The sequence below is a fragment of the Elgaria multicarinata genome, chromosome 9 (genome assembly GCF_023053635.1).
Source record: "Elgaria multicarinata webbii isolate HBS135686 ecotype San Diego chromosome 9, rElgMul1.1.pri, whole genome shotgun sequence".
In the NCBI taxonomy this organism is placed as follows: Eukaryota; Metazoa; Chordata; class Lepidosauria; order Squamata; family Anguidae; genus Elgaria; species Elgaria multicarinata.
In genome coordinates, this window is record NC_086179.1 from 95861806 (window position 1) to 95881176 (window position 19371).

The 19371-nt window shown below is 39.6% G+C and overlaps 1 protein-coding gene across 1 annotated transcript in view; it reads right to left on the minus strand.

The window, feature by feature from the left end:
* The window catches only part of LRP6 (LDL receptor related protein 6), a 161016-nt gene that overhangs the window by 53308 nt on the left and 88337 nt on the right, over window positions 1-19371 (minus strand). Inside the window, exons 8-12 of the mRNA XM_063134374.1 lie at window positions 15193-15409; window positions 13078-13367; window positions 12078-12304; window positions 7602-7786; window positions 6263-6589 (exon numbers count right to left, since the gene is read on the minus strand). Of these exons, the coding sequence (XP_062990444.1) occupies window positions 6263-6589; window positions 7602-7786; window positions 12078-12304; window positions 13078-13367; window positions 15193-15409 (1246 nt within the window). The remainder of the gene's footprint in view (window positions 1-6262; window positions 6590-7601; window positions 7787-12077; window positions 12305-13077; window positions 13368-15192; window positions 15410-19371) is intronic.

Here is a 19371-nt window from a genome sequence, read left to right on the forward strand (position 1 = left end):
TCCCCCATTTTACAAGCAATTTCTCCTAATATGATGCATTTTTGTATATTATTTTCACTACTAAATGTATTTTGGGGAACAAATTTCTCTAATCTACACAATTTTCTAGAGGTTTTTTGATTGAAGAACTACATCACAATAAAGTTCTGAATATGGAAGCATAACTTGTCTGGTTAATATAGTTTTAGGAAGTGACCTTGCATTAAAATGTGAAGTGAAAAAATTTCACCATTCCTATTTCAAACAAACAAAAAAGCCACCCAGTTATAATACAGACAGAACAGAGATGGTTTCAAAGGAAGTGCACAGTTATTTAAAATTATATTTGGAATTGATAAAGGATGTATTTGGGGGAAGTATAGAACTCGTAATACTGTTTTCTAAAACAACTCCTGAATTATTAATTGGGCAAATACATTTGTACTAAACAAACTTTCTACTTATCTTAACCACTGAAGAAAGTCTAGGGCACCCTTGTGAAATTCAAAAGATATCCTGTAAAAGATTTTACTAGCCTGTTGGGGACTGGCAGAGGAGGAATGAAGAGCTCCATCCCTCCTGCAGCAGCCTGCTGTGTTTCTACACTAGGCACAGAGCTCTTCTTCAGCACCTCCCGCCCTCTTCTTCAGCACTTCCCACCCTCTCACCTGCAAGGAATAGCTTGTCTGCTATGGCTACCAGGTTAGTGCTTAAATACGAGGCTAGGTTTAGCAATTCATCAGTGAGATTAAATCATCTTTGATCAACAAAAAAACTGTCTCCCATTGGGCAGAAAAGATTTTAAACTGAAATTATTCTAAATAGAAGCGCTTATAAAAATTGCAGATAGCAAACACCATCTCAAAAGAAGTATTCTCCTTCTCTAAAGCACAGGAGGAATACCTTTATTACAAGAACGCCTGCTACAGCACAAGTTTATAATCTTAAAACAAACATTTTCTTTCTTTAGTATTGTTTCTACACATCTGCAACTTTAAATTGACAGACAAATCTATTAATCAACAAATTTGTATGTCTAACCAATTAACATTTATTTCATTGAGTTGCAGCGATTGTAAAATCCCCCCTCTTTCTCCTTCTCTCTCTCTCACGCAGTGTTCAAACCTTGGCTTAATAAGCCAAGGTATGTATAAACTTCAAGCACACACACTCCACAACCGCTTTTCTCCTCTTTTTGCCTGAGAAGGGAAACAAGCCAGGAAGCTATCTACAGCTTATGGTTACATCCAAATCAGGAGCTATAATTAAGGGTTTCCAAGCAAGTCATAATATGGAAGCGAAATTTAAACCATGGCTTCATGTTCTGGCTTATTTGGAAGCCATTAACCACAGGTCCCCAGTGTGGACATAACAGCAAGCTATGGCTAACTGTGGCTTCCAGGCTTATTTTCCCACTTATACAAAGAACATTGGGCAGGGACAAAGAACATTGTGAACCTCTAGAATGATCTGCGTAGGTGACCTGCTTGACCAGTGCAGGACAAAACTAAGCACCCATTCTGCCTCTGTTTCAGGAATGAACTGTGAATTAAATATCACACATTCGCAGCAGGCAAAAAATAAATTAAATTAGTTAAGCTCAACAATATAGCCTCCATATTGGAAACAAGACCTCAGTTCTTTTGCTAGTAGTGTTTCTAAATCATAATTAAGAGAATGTGTGCATACATGTGCAATGTAGGTCACAATAGGGGAAACTGGTCTCAGAACAGGATTCATGATCACAATACCAGGCAAGTAAAATAAGAAAAGGAAAACTTATGTGTTAGGCTTTGATTGTACTTGCCAAGAGAAATCTTAAATTGGAAGCAGAAACACTTAAATCCCCATTGCATTTATCAGCAACATTTTAGAATTAGGGCCCTTGCTTCCGGTTACCTAAATTCAGAAGCTGGAAAACTACCAACATTTAAATCTTGTAAAATCATAAAAAGCCTCATAGAATAAAAAAGTCAATCTTAATTTTTTAGTTTCTATTTTACAGAAACATTTCAGCAACTTCTGGTACTCTTCTATTATCAGAACTCATGCAGAGCAGTGGATAAGGAACTGCAAACCAGGAAGTACCTGCTTCAAATCTCAGCTGCACCATTAACTCAATATGAGAATAACACCAACCTACCTTACAGGGTTATTGTAAGGATTAATGAGAATGTACATGAAGTTCTGTGAGTACTTTAAAAGATTATGAGTATAACCCTGTACTTCTATCAGTAAAGTAAGGCAACTGCAATATCACTTTAGTAAAAAAAAGAAACAGAAAAAGTGTGTTGTGGAGTTTCTGTAGCCCCTCCTCACGTGTCCTGTCACCTCTGTCCTTATATACAGATTCATATACTCAACAGTTTTGTCATGAGTCCAAGTTCTTTTTTTTAAACAACAAAATACATATTCACCTGACAAATGGACTGCCTCATTTACTTAATACTTTCCAAGTCAAGGATATGAGCTTTAAGAATTTTTCTTTCTTTTGTATAGCTGAGTGTGCAGTTCTGATCTGTCCCTCTATCAGTTAGTGCAAACATCTCAGTGAACTCAACCATAACTACGAGATTGGGAACGGGCCATGGAATTATGCCCTTTGATTGTAAGATGCCATCGATTGTAAGGCGCACCCTAATTTCAGTACCACCAACAGAAGACAAAAAAACCCTAAGACACACCTGCGATTCTAAGACGCACCCCATTTTTAGAGATGTTTATATGGGGGAAAAAGTGCGTCTTAGAATCGAAGAAATAGGGTATATCAGCACCTTTAATGCTGCCAACTAGGTTTCCAACACTGGTTTCAAATTCTATTTAAAATGGAGCCACAGCTAACACTGACCACAGTTAATAACTGTACAAATGTAATGCCTAATAATGGTTAAAAATAGCAATGGAAGGGTGAAGTGGGGGAGAATTTGCATCCCAAAGGGCAGGAAGCACATGATCCCACAGATGGGTTCTGATCTTTCACAAGCAGAAAAAAATGACCTCAGACTTTCTCCGAGGCAGGGCATCAGGAACACCAACAGTCTCTGAGAAAGCCCACCAAGGATTTCCTGAGGTAAAAATATATGCGATGCTACAATGTTAAGAAAAAGTTAATAAAGAAAAATAATGCAAGTTCTGAACTTATCTTCATGCACAGACGTAACACCTACCACCCAAACATTTTTCGACTATTTCCTATTTGTCATTTTAGTTGATACTAGTTTGGTTTGCAGAAAAATAGGGCTACGTATAAATTATGTTATATGCACATATTTTGAAGAATATCCTCTTTGCTATGGATATAACTTAATAGTGTTCAATTTACTTTACAATGTCAAAACATGCTTCATTGATGACTTTGGAATAAAGTACTAATGCAACATGGTAATTAAAACTATGAACCCAAATCTTCAATTCAGATTTGACTTCATAGTCATGAACATGCCCGATGGCCTCCTTCAAGATAATGGCTGTGTTTACATATAATGATAAGCCAGGAATCCTGGGTTAATAAATCATTATGTCAACAAACTGTATGCTCATGCATGTGGCCTGTTCAATAATGCTTTGATCATCGCTGGGCACATGTGGGTAAACGAATCACAAAGAGGAGGGCTTTCCAACTGAGGTTTATGGTTATATGTGTTGAACCATGCCAGGATTCATTAGCAAACAACAAAACCTGTTTTAAAGATGGAGATGGATTGGGAATCTGGACTTGTTTGGGTGAATTTAACCATAATTCCAGATTTGGATGTCATAAACAGTCCCCCCCCCACCTCCTGATTGGTTTACTCAGGTCACATGCAGTAGCATGCATCTTGTTCACACTGTTATTTATTAACTTAGGATTCCTAAGCGATAACGGAGATTGTAGAGAATTGACGAAGTTTGAGGAATTAATAGTTAAGAAAGAAAATGATAGGGAGAAAAGAACAGTGTTAAAAGGGTTGATGAGTGAAATATATAGAATATTGGTGGAGAAAGGGTTGATGGATAATTCAGGCAAATGGTTTGGGAGACAGATTTGAATGTACAAATAGGACAACAGGGCTGGGAGGGACTATGGAAACAAAGAGCATTGAGAAATATGTCAGTAAGAATAAAAGAGAATTATTTTAAAATTATATGGAGGTGGTACCTAACTCCGGTTAGATTGAATAAGATAAATAATCAGCAGTCAGCAAACTGTTGGAGAGGATGTGGGGGTAAAAGAACGTATTTACATATGTGGTGGGAATGTAACTATGTTCAAAAATTTTGGAAGATGGTGTTTTTGGAGACTGAAGAAATTGTGGAAATGAAGATAGAACGAACACCAAAAGTTGCATTACTGTCACTATTTGAAGATTTTAAATGTAAAAAGGAAATCAAGGAATTGATAACGAATTTGCTGACTGCAGCAAGATTGATTGTAGCTAGGAACTGGAAGATTCAAGGGGAATATTCTATTGAAGAATGGTATAAAGAAGTATGGGATATAGCTATTAATGATAAATTGACAAGTAATATTAAATGGACAAGAGGTATAGCTAAATCAAATGATTTTGAAGGAATTTGGAAACAGTTCCTAATATTTGTGTTTTCTAAAGGAAGTGGGAAACCACCAGCAGAAGAAAGTATGAGATTCTGGAATCAGGAATGAGATCCCGAGGTGGGGGGTGCACTTCTATGTTAATTTTGATTATGTATTTAGATAAGATATTATGTATTCAACGTTTCAATATTATGTAATATGTTGTTGTTTTTTCTTTATGAGAGGATGTAATGTGTATGTTTAAGTATTGTAGAAAAATAAAATTATTAAAAAAACAACAACTTAGGATTCCTGGCTTACTATTATGTACAAACAAAGCCTTAGGGCATGTTCGGATGACACAATAGTCAACCCTGTGGGCATAGATGCTAATAGTCATCTGTGGTATACATTATGCCCACAGGGTTTACTATTCCTCTCTCAGACCTTCTCCACCGAATGGCAACGCTGGTTCCCACTTTCTTTATTGGGACACTGCCATCCTGCGGGGAGGGGACGGAGAGACGCAGCGCACCTCCTTCTTGCTATGGCAATGGCCACACTGAAGACATGCTGCAGCTGTTCCCATAGCAACAAGGAGCAAGCTGGCTATAGCAACAAGGAGCGGGGCGAAGTCAGCTTTGGTTGCCCCACTCCTTGCTGCTATGGCCCCGCCAGCTCCTCTGGCATTTGTTACATCTTCCTCCGCCATGCTGGGCTATCCATTTTGAAGTGGGGATCCCCTCAACCCCATTTTCGAAAGGGTAGCCTGGTGCAGCAAAGGGAGAGGCGTGCCTGGCGCCATCCGCAATGCGTCCCCCCTCCCTCAAAACACATGGTGAAGGAGGCATTGCTGAGTGATATCATCCCCTGCCATCCCCCCACAACACCTCCTTCCTTCTTGCCTCCACTGGGCAAGAGTGGCAGAGGTTTTTGCCGCTCATGCCTCACGACTCTGTAGGTATGGGAAATAATCAAAGGAGCCCACCACAAGACACAATAATCAACGGTTACGTAGATAATCAACTCTAAACATGGTTGATTATTTGGATAGGTTATTTCGAGGAAATAACCAACCGTGTTGTTTTTTCCAGACAGACGACACAATATTCAACAGTGAACTATTTAGTCTTACCATGGACTATTTAATCAACTGTTGACTATTGTTACATCCGAACCCAGTCTTAGTCTCTCTCAGCTCCTCAATCTACAAGATGGGTATAATAATATTGACATGCGCTTACTGTAAGGATTGCTGAGATGATATATTTACTTATTTACAGTATTTATATACAGCTCCCCATTCAAAATTCCGAAGCGGTGTACAAGATAAATTAAATAAAAACAGAATAAAACATTTTAAAATAGATTTTAAAAGAAGCAAAGTGAACCATGGCTGGTTAATAAGAAAAGGGTTCTTGGAACAATGATGTTTTCAGGAGGCGCCAAAAGGAATACAAAGTTGGCATGTATCTAAGCATTTAGAAAGAGCTATACAAATATTATTGAGTTTTGCAGCTATTTTTTTTAAAGCACAAACACATGCAGTATGAATCAGGCTACCCAGACCTCAATGAACCTTTCTATGTTACAGGGGGAAATGGGCCATTACGTAGCATATGTCTGTTCCTGTCACTGGAGCGATAGATAATTTTGGTTTGGATTTAAAACTTTACTGTAATGTTTGCACTCCAAGTCGGAACCACAAAAACATAGTCATCTCCTTTGCCCTCTGCAGCACCTAACTTGTCGTCTGTGTTTATGGCTTACCACTACATGTTCTGTTGTCAGAGTTCAAAGAATAGTGCGCTGGACATCCGCAGACAAAACCACCAACAGGCACTGCCAGGCAGAGGTGGGAGCAGTGCCCATTACTAGAAGCACACTCATTCCAGCCTGCTTGTCGGGATGAATGGAAGACTAGGATATCCATCACGTAATCCAAGTGGTTTTGAATGACAGTTCTGTTCTGGCCACTGGTTTTGTTGGCACGTTCAATGCTACGTCGACTCCAGTCTGTCCAATAGATGTAATCCTGGTATTGAGTCAGACCAAATGGATGAGGCAAGTCATCTGCTATAACATCACGGTCAAGGCCTGTTTTTTTAAAAAAAATCAACAAAGAGAAAGGTAGAATATATAGTAAGTACAGGGGATTTGAGGATGACAAATCAAACCTTCTTGGAAAGGGCATTCCTAATCAAATACTTCTGTAGTTTAACCCACCCTGAACTTATTTCATTCCCCATGCATATACTGAAGCGTAAAGTTTCATTATTTGAAACATTGCAAAAGAAATAAGAAATGGCCAAAGTCCATTGTGCTTTATTTGGGGGAGGGGAGTTTTCATTGCTACAAACTCTCTCTCTCTCTCTCTCTCTCACATACACACACACACACACTTTTTATGATTAATATACAAAATTAAAGATCAAAAACTGAGAACAATATATTTGAAAACATACTAATTTAGGCTACAATCCTATATCACTTTCCTGAGAGTAAACCGCAGAGCTCAATAAGCGTTATTTTTGAGTAAATGTATAGGACAGAATTGCTACCTTACCTTCGACACTAATATTTCTCTAAACCAGGGATGGTGAACATTTTATTATTATTATTATTATTATTATTATTATTTATTTATTTATTTATTTATTTATATAGCACCATCAGTGTTTTCAACGTTGCGTTCCCTCATGCAATCTCAGAGATAACAGCAGGGATTCCTCCAGGGGCCTGGGCCTGGAGACCATGCCCTGACTCCTGAAGGAATCCAAAGAGCCTCTGGGCTAAATGGGGGCCTCTGCAGGCTGGATGTTCTTTATTGCTGCATTAAACAATAGCAAAATAAAACACTGAACGCCACAGTAACAGAAGCAAAACCAGTAACAGAACCAACCAGGGGACAATAGCAACCATTAAAAGACTCTTCGCCAAGGAACACAAAGTCAGTTGGGTGTCCTGAGAGGGAGAGGGGGCACTTCATCAAAGACCTTTGCAGGTAGACAGGGTTTACTGGAGCTGGCAGACTTTTAACTACTCCAGTCCCCATCTCACAGCAGACTTGGAGAATCTAGCTTCTACACAGAAACCAACTAAAACTTACCTAGCATATTTGAAGATTCAATCAGATTAGTATCCAGATCGGTCCAGTACAATCTTCTTTTAGCGTAATCGATTGTCAGCCCATTAGCCCGACCCACATTTGGCACCAACGTACTACGTTCACTACCATCCATGGCAGCTCTATCAATTTTGGGTTTTCCACCCCATTCTGTCCAGTACATGAACCTACAGGTTTAGGTAAAATATTTCAAAGTTATCTCAAACAGAAGCACAAAAAAAGAAAGAAAGAAAAAGGAATAATATATCTGAACTATAAAACTTAAAACATTATTTCAGCAAACAAAATTTCTTTTCACAGGGACTGAAATAAATCATTTCCTCTGCACTGTATATAATAGAGTTCCACGTTTTAAAACTTCACCCAGCCATAAACCTCACTCAGTGGTCCTGGGTACCTCACAATGTCTCAACCTGACCTACTGTACAAGGTGAAGATAAAATGGGAACTCCATCTACACATTCAGAGAAATGGTGGGATAACAAATATGGAGAACCTGAAATTTTGTGGAGGACAGGAGGCAGTGGGCCAGGGTTTCCCTACCCCTCCCAAACAGAACTTCTGACAAATCCCATGGCACCATTCTCACAGGCACCATTCCCTCCACACATTGTTAGGGTCAGAAACTGTAAGCCAAACGTTATTGTAAATTGCTCCAGAAAACTTTAACTGAAAGGCAGTATTAACAGGTTTCAAATAATTAAAAAAATAAATATTCATCCAAGGTCCAGATTTGATCCTGAAATTTCCAGTTGTAGAATCATAGGCTAATGAATTGGAGCCAGGGAGACCCTGGTTCTAATCCCTGCTCAGGCATGAAGCTCACTAGGTAACTTGGGGAGGGGGGGGTTCTTTCTTTTACATGCTTTCCTCACAAGCTTTTGTAAGGAATAAAACGTTCCTCTGATCTTCTTGGAGGGAGGGCATAATTCATATGGTAATATGGTGTTCTCTCTACCATTGACTATTACCCTGCCTAACATTTAACAGACAGCTATGCACAATAGCACTTACAAGGATGAATGTGCAATATGGCAAATTTAGAAGCCTGCAAGATGTTAATATACGAAAATAACCATGGTGGCATCCCCAGTTAGACAGAGAAGACTTTTACTTAAGTAGGAATAAAATAGTACTGCAAGATAAACAATGTAGGACAAGATTCCAAAATGAGTTATTGCATTTTACCAAGTCTACCATATGTGGTAAATGATTGTCGACCCTCTTAAATAATATGTGTCATACAACAACAATGTGAATCTACCTCTTAGCACTCACTCCTGTCAATTTCTGGTATCTTGCAATACAACCCTAAATGCAATCCTTTTGATAATAACAAAGCGACTCACACCAGCTAGGGCACACTTGGGGATGGATAATTTTATTTTAAATCCTCTGCATTGAAAACAAGGAGGAAAAATTAGCTACACCAGCCTGGACCCACTCCAGGCCCCTCTCGAGGGAAAGAAGTGGCTCTGGGCGTGGTGTTCAGTCCTTATCAGTGAACCTGAGTCAGAGTACATTGCACAGATAAGAATACCACACAATTTAAAAATGCAGGTTGACAGCTGTGCCTTTGCCACAAAGAGGAGGCGTAAATTGGCAGTTCAGCTCTGAGCAGACCAGGCCTGGCAGACAGGCAAGTACCAACACACATCTGGGCAGGGAAATAGTGGCGGAGAACGAAAATAGTTCCACTGAGTATTTTCCAGGGAACAGACTGAGGAGCTGAGTGAAGCATGAGTAGGGCAAGCAGGTGCAGAGCAGGGAGAGCTAAGTAACTGTGTGCTCCCCACTTCTCCTTTGCTAACAGGGAAGAATTTGAAACCAGCACCAAGAAGGTCACCTTTTGCTCTTGGGAGAGATCCTGCCAGCCAACCCATCCCCCTAGCCATTCAGTTGGGTTTTATGTGTGTATTTGTCAGCTGGATGTCACAGGAAGAAGTTAGGCAAAAGTAAAGATATGTAACACTGGAACAGATTCTAGAGATAAGTCACCTGCAATTTGCTGGCAGGCTGCTTGATAAGACTGTCAAGACAAGGTCTAGAAAAGAAATGGGATTTTTTTTGGTCCAGAGAAGTTGTCAGCATTAAGGACAGAATCCAATGGGACCCTTATGCCCTTACCGAATTGTGTTGCGCAAGCAGCCCCCACCAGTTGTGTGATGGCTATTTAATGGTTTTGGGCAAGCCAATATGACCGAAAACACTCATTTCTGGAAGGAGGCAGGTTGGCAGAGCTTTCAGGGCTTCCTCTAGGCAGCGCTAAATCTCCCTTGTATAAGTGGCGGGTCCCACTTATGCACTGGAATTTGTGAGACCCACCGCTTGTGGAAGGGAATCAGTAGGGCAGAAAGGAATCAGTAATGACGTAAGCACACTATTGGATTCTGCCCTATGAGGCCAGATGCTGTAATGCAAACAGCATGCTTTTAAATGCCCCGGAATTGGGTTTGAGGGGGATGGGTACCCTCCCGCCTGGATTACTGCAATGTGTTATATGCGGAGCTACCTCTGAAGGCAGTCTAGAAACTTCAATTAGTGCAGAATAGAGCAGCAAGGCTGCTTTCTGGGACTGGCGGTTTTGAACATATTGCTCCCATGTTGCATCAACTGCACTGGTTGCCAGTCAGTTTCGGGGTCCGATTCAAAGTGCTGGTTCTTACCTTTAGAGCCCTAAATTGCTTAGGATCAGTCTGATCGAAGGAGCACTTTCTCCCATACGTTCCTAGACTATTACTAAGTTTATATTAGAAGGTTCTTCCCTGAGTGCCATCGCATATAGGGAATACAGGGAATATTCACTGTATTAGATGCCAGGTTAAGACCTTCCTCTTTAAGTAGTCATTTAACTTTTAAATTCTTTCTTTAGTAATTTCACTGTGGGTCCTCAATGTTTTCAATATTTTTGACTATTTTAATGTTTAATGTTGTATTATTTTGATTGTTATATTCTTATTTTATTTATTTATTGGTTATTTTGTTGTCATTTGTTTTTATGATTGTAAACCACCCCAAGGGCACTTGCCAGTTGGGAGGTATACAAATCTAATAAATGAATAAAACTGCATCAACCAGGCAACGCAATGTTCTGTGCAGTGTTTACTTTTTGTTAAGTAATAAAACTTCAGGTGCCACAACTCATTGTAGAACCTTGCAACAAACGACACTACCTTTTTCCAACTGATAATGTTTGCAGTTAGTTATCATATGGAAGTCTGACTTAAATAATCAGAGCCATGCAAGAACCATCATTGCATACCATTTGGAGAGAAGACTGTGTTCAAAGAATGAATACCCGAGAAAAATAGATCCATCTGTACATGGCTAGAGGTTAGGCTCACGGTTTCGTGTATGAACAACTCAGGTTAATGGCTCTTGTTAGTGTCCACTTATTTCCCTTTTAATAGTTTTGTCCAGAAAATGTATTAATTTTTTTAATAAAAAAATCCATGATCTTTTCTATTACAGAATGAGCTGAAGATTTAATAATCCGGTATAGTTTATTTGTTTCCAATTAAATTATAGCTTTTACTCTAGACTCTCTTTGCTCTCACTGCAAGGGAATTGAAGAGAACCTTGCTTAAAGGATAGGGATTGGTGTAACAGGATTCACCGTATGTATTCATCTATAACAGTATTTATAGGCCAAATTTTAGGATCCTTACAAGAAATCTCACAACAATAAATAAAATCATGAAATGAAATAAAATAAAATTTAACAGAACCAGACAACAGCACCAAATTCAATGATAAAACATAGGTCAACTAAAATAATAATAGTATTTTTAAACTATTATTTCATTTAGAGTACCCAATATTTCATTTAGGGTGAAAATGCCTCTTTTAAGGCTAAGTTACTGGCAGTAAAAACTTTATACTACAATATGCTCATATTTTTGATATTTTGCTTTCAGATATGCCACCAGTGGAATGCGCCCCCCCTGAGAGTTTCTACGAAATGGAATTTGGCTCTTGGGCTGAAAGAGGTTCAACACCCCTGCTTTAAGAGGTGCATTAAATTTCAAACCCTACCTACTCTATGGATTGCATTATCATTCACTCAGCTTATCACCTATTTCGTTCTAATTATACATTGTTATCTATGTGTTGAAAGCCAGTGGGGATGGGCATACTCTGTTCATTGAGTTTTATCAGAGGTTCCTCAATGAAGAGACCAATAAATAAGCTTTTTCAAAGCAACTTGCCCAACACTACTGATCTTTTTGTGCACTAGTAAATCACAGGAGAGGATGCACTTCTGTGTATAGATACAACTAGAATGAGTTCCAGTAGGCCTGGCCAACATACATGCAAACTATGAATGTGCTGACAGATTGGAAATCATTGGCTATACCAATAGCCTCACAGAATAGTTGGCATTCCTTAGAACTTATTAAAACAGATTTTAGGATTTGGTTTAAATGCTCAACACGCAGAAGTAAGCAAACAGCTCACCCTTCAGCAGGATCCAATGCCAATGCCCGAGGACTGTCCAAGTCTTTCCACACTAAAACCTGACGATGCTGCCCATCTAACTTTGACACTTCAATGCGATTTGTTCCTGTGTCGGCCCAATACAGGTTCTTCCCTAGCCAATCCACAGCCATGCCTTCTGGATAATCCAAGCCAAACTCAACCACATGCTCCAGGGCACTACCATTCATGAATGCTCTGCTGATGGTCTGTGGGGATGAGGAAAGAGAAAAACAGTACACATGAAAATTTAGAAAGTAGTATGACCCATTAGCTGATTTTGGCAAAACATACCAAGCAGACAAATGCAATGTTGTCACTTGCTCCCTGACGTGCTCTGTAAAAGCAAGATCATTCTGACAACATTACATTTAGTACATAGGTTCTCTACCCCCATTTCTCAGATTACATCTAGAGGCATCTCTCTAAATTGTTGAGAACCACTGAGAGAACTTTGGCTATTGGGCAGTATAGAAATATAATAAATAAAATGTTAATAAACTCAAAAGTACATTCTCGATCAACTCCCAGAACAATGGGCATGTATCCCTTTTGCAATTGCTGGACAGCCCAATATATTGCCTCCTGGCATCCTGCTTTCCCTTTGGTCTAGTCAATCAGGTCTCAGGGATCAGGCTCTGTTTTCTGGCCAATGTGGATGTGTCTTGGATTCTCTGCACCTGTCAACTATACCGTGGGCTTTACCAGAGAATTCTGGTGCCGATTTAGTCCCTTCCTTGGTCACATATCAGCAGAGAAAAGTTCCAGTGCTGCATGGGGTTGCCCTGCTCTGAGGGGAACAGAGTAGTGAATGCATTTCCACCCCAAGCATTGAGCCAGCCCCCTTTTTCTGAAGCAGCCAACTTGGTGTGGCCCTGAAACTATCCGGCTTGATAAAACTCCCTTCAGTCAACCAAATAAAATTTCCATGTAGTGCCCAAATACTTTAAGGCAAAGGTTGTTGATCCTATGATTACATTACCTTTAATGAGATGTCTGTCCAATATATGCGGTTGTCACTCACATCAAAATCCAAAGCAGAAGCTTCTTTAACTCCTGTGAGTGGGATGGCAACATTATTGTTATTAGTCTCCAGAGAGATTCGCCTGATATCTGCTCTGCGGGAAAACAGCAAGAAAGCTTCTGGGACTATGCAAGTTTTCATGTCACTTATGAGCTCCAGACCAATGGGACAGGCACAACGCAAACCCTGAGGCCTGTACAGGCAGAGATGGCTGCAACCCCCATTGGACTCTGCACAAGGATTTGTACCTAAGGAAACATAAAATCATTTAACATGTTAAAATCATTTAACATTGTTCTCTAATGTGTAACTAATATAAACACAATTTTTGCCTCAAGGATTATTAGCTCTGCCCTTTGCACTTTCCAGAATTGGTACAGCACCTACATGACCCACATGATCTGCAGACTAACATTAAGCATATGTTCCTGGACTGGACAGCTTCAGACTGCAGGTGAAAATTGATTTTCAAATGCTCCTCCATATTGCAAAATATGACAGCTGCCATCTTCCTATATGACTATGCTACAAAGCATATGATAAAGCAGCCATTTATATTATTCTTAGTACAATTAAATTTAAGAACCAATGTTGTATGAGTATTGAGATGACTCTCATTTAGTGACAAATTAAATAAATAAGAACAAATCCAACTGGGTTCCAATTATTATTTACACTGACCTTCTAACTTACACAACTAACTCAATTGGAATAGCACTGACTACTTCCACAAAAGGAAATGAATGTACAACACCCCTTAATTTCAAGTATAATTCACAAGCACTGATGACAAAAGAGGGGGGAAAGGAGCCTCCCAAACTGTCAAAAATTAGATGGTAAGATCATCGACGCAGGGAGCTGTTCTCTCCCACCCTGCTAACAAAACTTTGTGTGCTGTTCCATACATTGGCAGTGCTACATGAATCAAACAGTAATGAAACAAAATAGCGCTGTCTAAGTCAATATAGCATCATTAGCATTGATACCATGACAGACAAGTATCGAAAATGAAGGTGGTTGATTGGACTGGGGGATAGTATTCAATCTATTCTGAATGGGGTCACGTTCCCTCCTTAGGGTTACAGCTTGGAGCTCTCAGAACTAGCCCTTATCTTGCATGCCTAAGTGGCATCTGCGGCAAGAAACATGTTTCACCAGAAATAACCTGGCCAGAGGGAACTTTTTTATTCTGATAAAAAATGTCTGATAAAGTCATATATATGACTGCTGATTTTCATCTGCTATTTTTTCTGTTACTTTTACACTATTTTTTCTGTGGTTTGTTATTATTTTATGCTATTTTAATTTTGGTTCTATCACTGTTGTTGGATTTTTAGTGTTTTTACTGGGTCATTTTCCACTTAGGGAAAGTTGAAATGCAGTATGTAATTCCTAAGGAAGGGGATAAATATTTATTTATTTATTACATTTATTTATTTATTTATTACATAGCCGGAGCTCTCTGGGCGGTACACAAACACACACACGCACACACACACACACACACACACAAAGTAGATGTCAACTTAAATTTTAAAGACATGAATTCAGCACACAGCCAACTTGATCAGTATCATGTTCAATCAACGCCTTTTCCCACACAATATTCAAAGGTGGCTGAGCTGAGAGTCTTCATATCTTCATGGACTAAAATTCAAGTCTCCACTCCCTCACTTGAAGTCAGGGGTGTTGAACCTCAAGCCTAAGGGCCAAATCTGGCCTGCTTGCAGTCCCAAACTGGCCATGCTTCCTTTCCCCAGCCCTAGCCCCCCTTTCCATGACCATTTGGTGGTTTTCTAGAGTTTGTGCTTCCCCCACCCCCATTCAAAAAGGATAAAATTCCTCTCCTAATACAGGCACTATGGGTTTTAAGCTAAAATATGCTGGTATTATGGCCCCACCCCTTTTGCCTTATGCCATCCTCCACTGGAATGTGGCCCCCAACAGCTTCTACAAAATTGAAGTCAATCTTGCTTTAAATGGCTACTAAAATATAAGGATACTTTAATTTAAAATTCTTCCTTTTCAACTGATTAGAAAAACAGCCTCTCTGCCTTGTTTTAAGACACTTACCAATTATCTGGTGGACATTCGTAGCCTTCAGGCCCATGAGATCAGGCAGCTGGTCTATGATGATCTCCCGTTCTGCTGTCCGCTTATGGACCCGCTCAATGCTTCGCCTTTGCCAGTCTGTCCAATAAATATAGTCCCCCAACAGGGTGAAACCAAAAATATGAGGCAGTTTGTCTTCCACAAGCACTCTCCTACTGGTTCCGTCTGTGTTCATGACCTTCACAGGTACAAAAACATACCACATACGCATGAGATGAGTTTGAGTGAAAGATCACAACTTCTGTATTTAGAGCAATTGACATCAGACAGTTTAGACCAGTAATTCTCAAACTGTGGGTCTCTACATGCTTCGCAGTCAGCCGCTATTGTGGGTAAAGATTTTTGCCACAACTCTGTAGACGTGATTGGGAGTATTCAATCGCCCCGATACACAGGTTTAGCTGATACACAGGTTTAGCTGAATTACTTGCCTTCAGAAGGAGCTATATGTTATAGTTCTGCATTAACTGCTATCCTGCATATCCTGCATTTCCCTTCAGACGTATCTCCCAGAACAAGCACTTGGCTCATTTTTGGACAGGATGTGTATACTTACACACACTAAAAGAAATGCTTGTGAGTATAAAAAAAGTGAAATGTCCCTTCAGTTTTAAATCAGAGGATGGGAGAGAAAAATGTTTCAACAGGTTGGGAAACACAGAATAATCCTACTAGTCCAAGAACATTTTTTGTAAAATGGCAGCTGTTACCCAAGTGGGATTACTTGGGATCTTTAGTATGTTTTCAGGAGGTCAAGCTACAATTATACATCAAATTTCAGCTTGTTTTGAAATTCCTCCAGGTCATCTTACCAGGACTATATGTATGTCTACTCTGAAGTAAGCCCCATAGCATTCAATAGGGCTAACTCTTATGTAAAGCTCAGTCCATTTTTCATGTCCAAAGGCCATGACAAACTACAACAGCATCAAAAGACAAACCACATCTCATTGTAAGAAAGACATGCTTAAAACTATAAACCTTTAGCTATTTTGCTTTAGTTCTTCATAAAAATTAGACAAAATAAGCCACTTGTTAAGGAAAAGCTAACGCAATAATGAGGATATGCCAATGAAGTATTCCTTTCCTCTAGCATGAGAAAGGCATCAATACCCCGTTTCTAATACATTTTTTGGTTTTGATGGGTAGTTTATGGTATCTTTTGCAGCAGCAGCAGCTACAAATCCATATCACATTTCAGAATTCAGAAAGCACAACTGAATCACTTGGTATCCGTACCCTCAGGAATTGTGGATTGCCTCACAACTTGCAAACACAACTAACAAACAACTTGCAAGCAAAAACAGTATGGGTGTACACGTGAGAAAAATCAACCTAGTAGTTCAACTTCCTCCCTCTTTTTTGCTTATGCTACTCTGTCAAGTACTGTGATTATTAATGGTTCTGTGTAAAAAAAAAAAGTGGTAAAAGAGACAGACAATTATTGTAAACATCCTGGCAAATATATTCCCCTCCACTCCTGAAATCAAAAGAACAGTTCCCTCGTCTCTTCATGCAGTCTCTCTTGTGTCAGAATTAATTGTCACCACCAAGCTGTTACTCAGCTTTCTGAACAAAGTTTGGAATGTAATCCCATGAAGCTTCCACACAGGCTATTTCCTAACACAGCAAAAAGCCTATGTAAGCATTGGATCACACAAAATAAAGAGTCCAAGTTGACTGAATTAAACATGGACATTTCCCCTGACAGATATTAATTGGTCCAGATTAGATGATAATTCCTTCCTATATCTCTCCCTACGAAGAAGAGATCATTTTTCAAACGTATGTTGGATTTTATACTCGTATGCCTTATGGTTACTCTCATGTAAGGAGTTCTGGTGGGACAAGAAATCATGCAAAAGACAGAGCTTTTTCTTTAATAAATATCTCAATGTGCAAGAAAGCTACTAAATCTAGCCAGTGTCTCCAACGGTTTCTGCTGGTTTTAACCACTGTGCGGTTAGATTTCACATACTGAGGCTACTCCTAAATCCTTCAAACGACAGCAAGAATATAGGCTAGAACAGAAAACAGATGTAACTTTACCACACTACATGCTAAACCTTTCTTGTTGGGATGACTAAACTTCACACACAAAACCCCCTTCTTTTAGCTATTATTACTAGAAGGTACCAGCAGTTAAAGTATGAGTTAACCAACTGCAGCTCAAACCAGACAAGGCAAAGCTCCAGTTGGTCACTAGGCAAGGCAATCCAAGATTGGGAATACAATTTATTTTGGAGGGAGTAACACTACCTCTGAAGGACCAGGCACATGATTTTGGGTTGCTTTTGGATCTAACCCTGCTCCTGGAAGACCAAGTGGAAGAGGCGGCCAAAGGTGCCTGGTGTGCAAGCTGAGCCTTGTCCTAGGAAAAGAGGATCTGGCCACAGTTATCTATATCTTATTCACCTCTTGCTTAGGTTATGATAATGTGCTCTATGTTGGGCTGCCCTTGAAATTGTTTGGAAACAATATATAGTGCAAAATATGGCAGCTGAATTACTATCTGATGTGTGTTTTACGCACCTTATAAGACCAGTCCTGGACCTGCTTCATTGGCTTCCAATTTTCCCCCATACCCAATTCAAGATGCTGGTTCTTACTAATAAAGCCCTAAGCAGTTTGACGCCAGGATATCTGAAAGACTGCCTCCTCCCAAATGAACTTGCTTATAATTTGTAGTTTTCATTGGAGGCCCTGCTACATGTCCCATCATCTAGAGATGTTAGGTTGGTGAAGACTCAAGATAGCACTCCAATTATGGAACTAATTCCCTACAGAGGTCAGTCACCCCCTATTTATTATGCTTCAGAAGGTGAAGACCGTATTGATCCATCAAACTTTATATATTTTTTAGCATTATTATTTTTTAAAATTATCATGATGCATGCTCCTGCATTTGTCTGGATTGCAAAACCATAATCTTCAATATCTCACTGACAAAAGATAAGTGCTTGTACGTAACTCTCCAATTTCAGTACCAATGAGCACTGCCTAAAATTCCTATCCCCATCCCCAAGAGCACATTATTACACATACTGAACGTTCTACTCCACATACTGAATAGTATTTTTTTACCCATGTTGATTTAAAGTTTAAGAAGGTGTTTTGTCCTGCTGTTGCCAGTGTGGAAGTAGTAGGAAAGAAAATCCCCACCCACGTATGAAGCCTTCTAGATGACCTTAAGCTAATACACAGGGACTGGGTTGTAGTGAAGATGAAAATGTGAGGGATCATATAGCCCACATTTCTCTCCCAGAGGAAAAGTGGAATTTTAACGTAATAAAATAAATCAATAAGATATGATTGGGAAAAGAATTGTCTTACAATGTATTATAAACAGTTCAAAAGAAGCCTCCTTAGGACATAAAATGACTTGCAGTATATTGATGGTTCCTTCCTATGTGCACACATTGCATATATGTGCACTAGATACAAGATGCTTCCTCTACCCCATGTGCAGATTAAATTTACAGAGACCCTAGGGAGACAGCTAAGACAGCAATTCTACGCACACTCACTTGGGAAGAAGCTCCATTGAACATGCGAGTAAGCATGCATAAGTTTGTGCTGTAAATCCTGAAGAATTACACCAACAAACTCTTACATATTTCTATTTTGTTTTGGAATGATGACCATCAAGAAGGAAAAGAAACAAACTGTAAAATTTCATCCCTCCCTCTTCTTTCAAGTTGCTTAAGACACAAAAAGGCTGCAATCCCAATCACACTAACTTAGCTGGTCTACGTTTTGCTGTAGGCAAGGAAGAAGTTAAGGAAAAAGATTAAAAAGAACAATTTTAACTGCTGCATGCGTGAACCATCCCAAAGCTGAGGGCCCCCACCCCGAAAGGCTCTGAGAATACACTGCTCCGGCTTGGCAAATTGAATTTTGTGGTCCCATGCGATGGAGAGAGGGTATTGGGACGCAGCAATAGGTGGAAGGAAAAATTGAACCGCAGTGGCTGGGCGCCCTCACAACCCATCCCTGTTGGGGGTTGGCTTTGTTGCTTGGCTTGCAAAGGCTACGCCTTTCCTTTTAAAACAACAACCACAACCATCATGTCCAGTTTCAGAGCAGCAAACCCTCCAGGAAGGAAGCCATTTTCTTTTGCTTTATCGGTATTGTGCATGC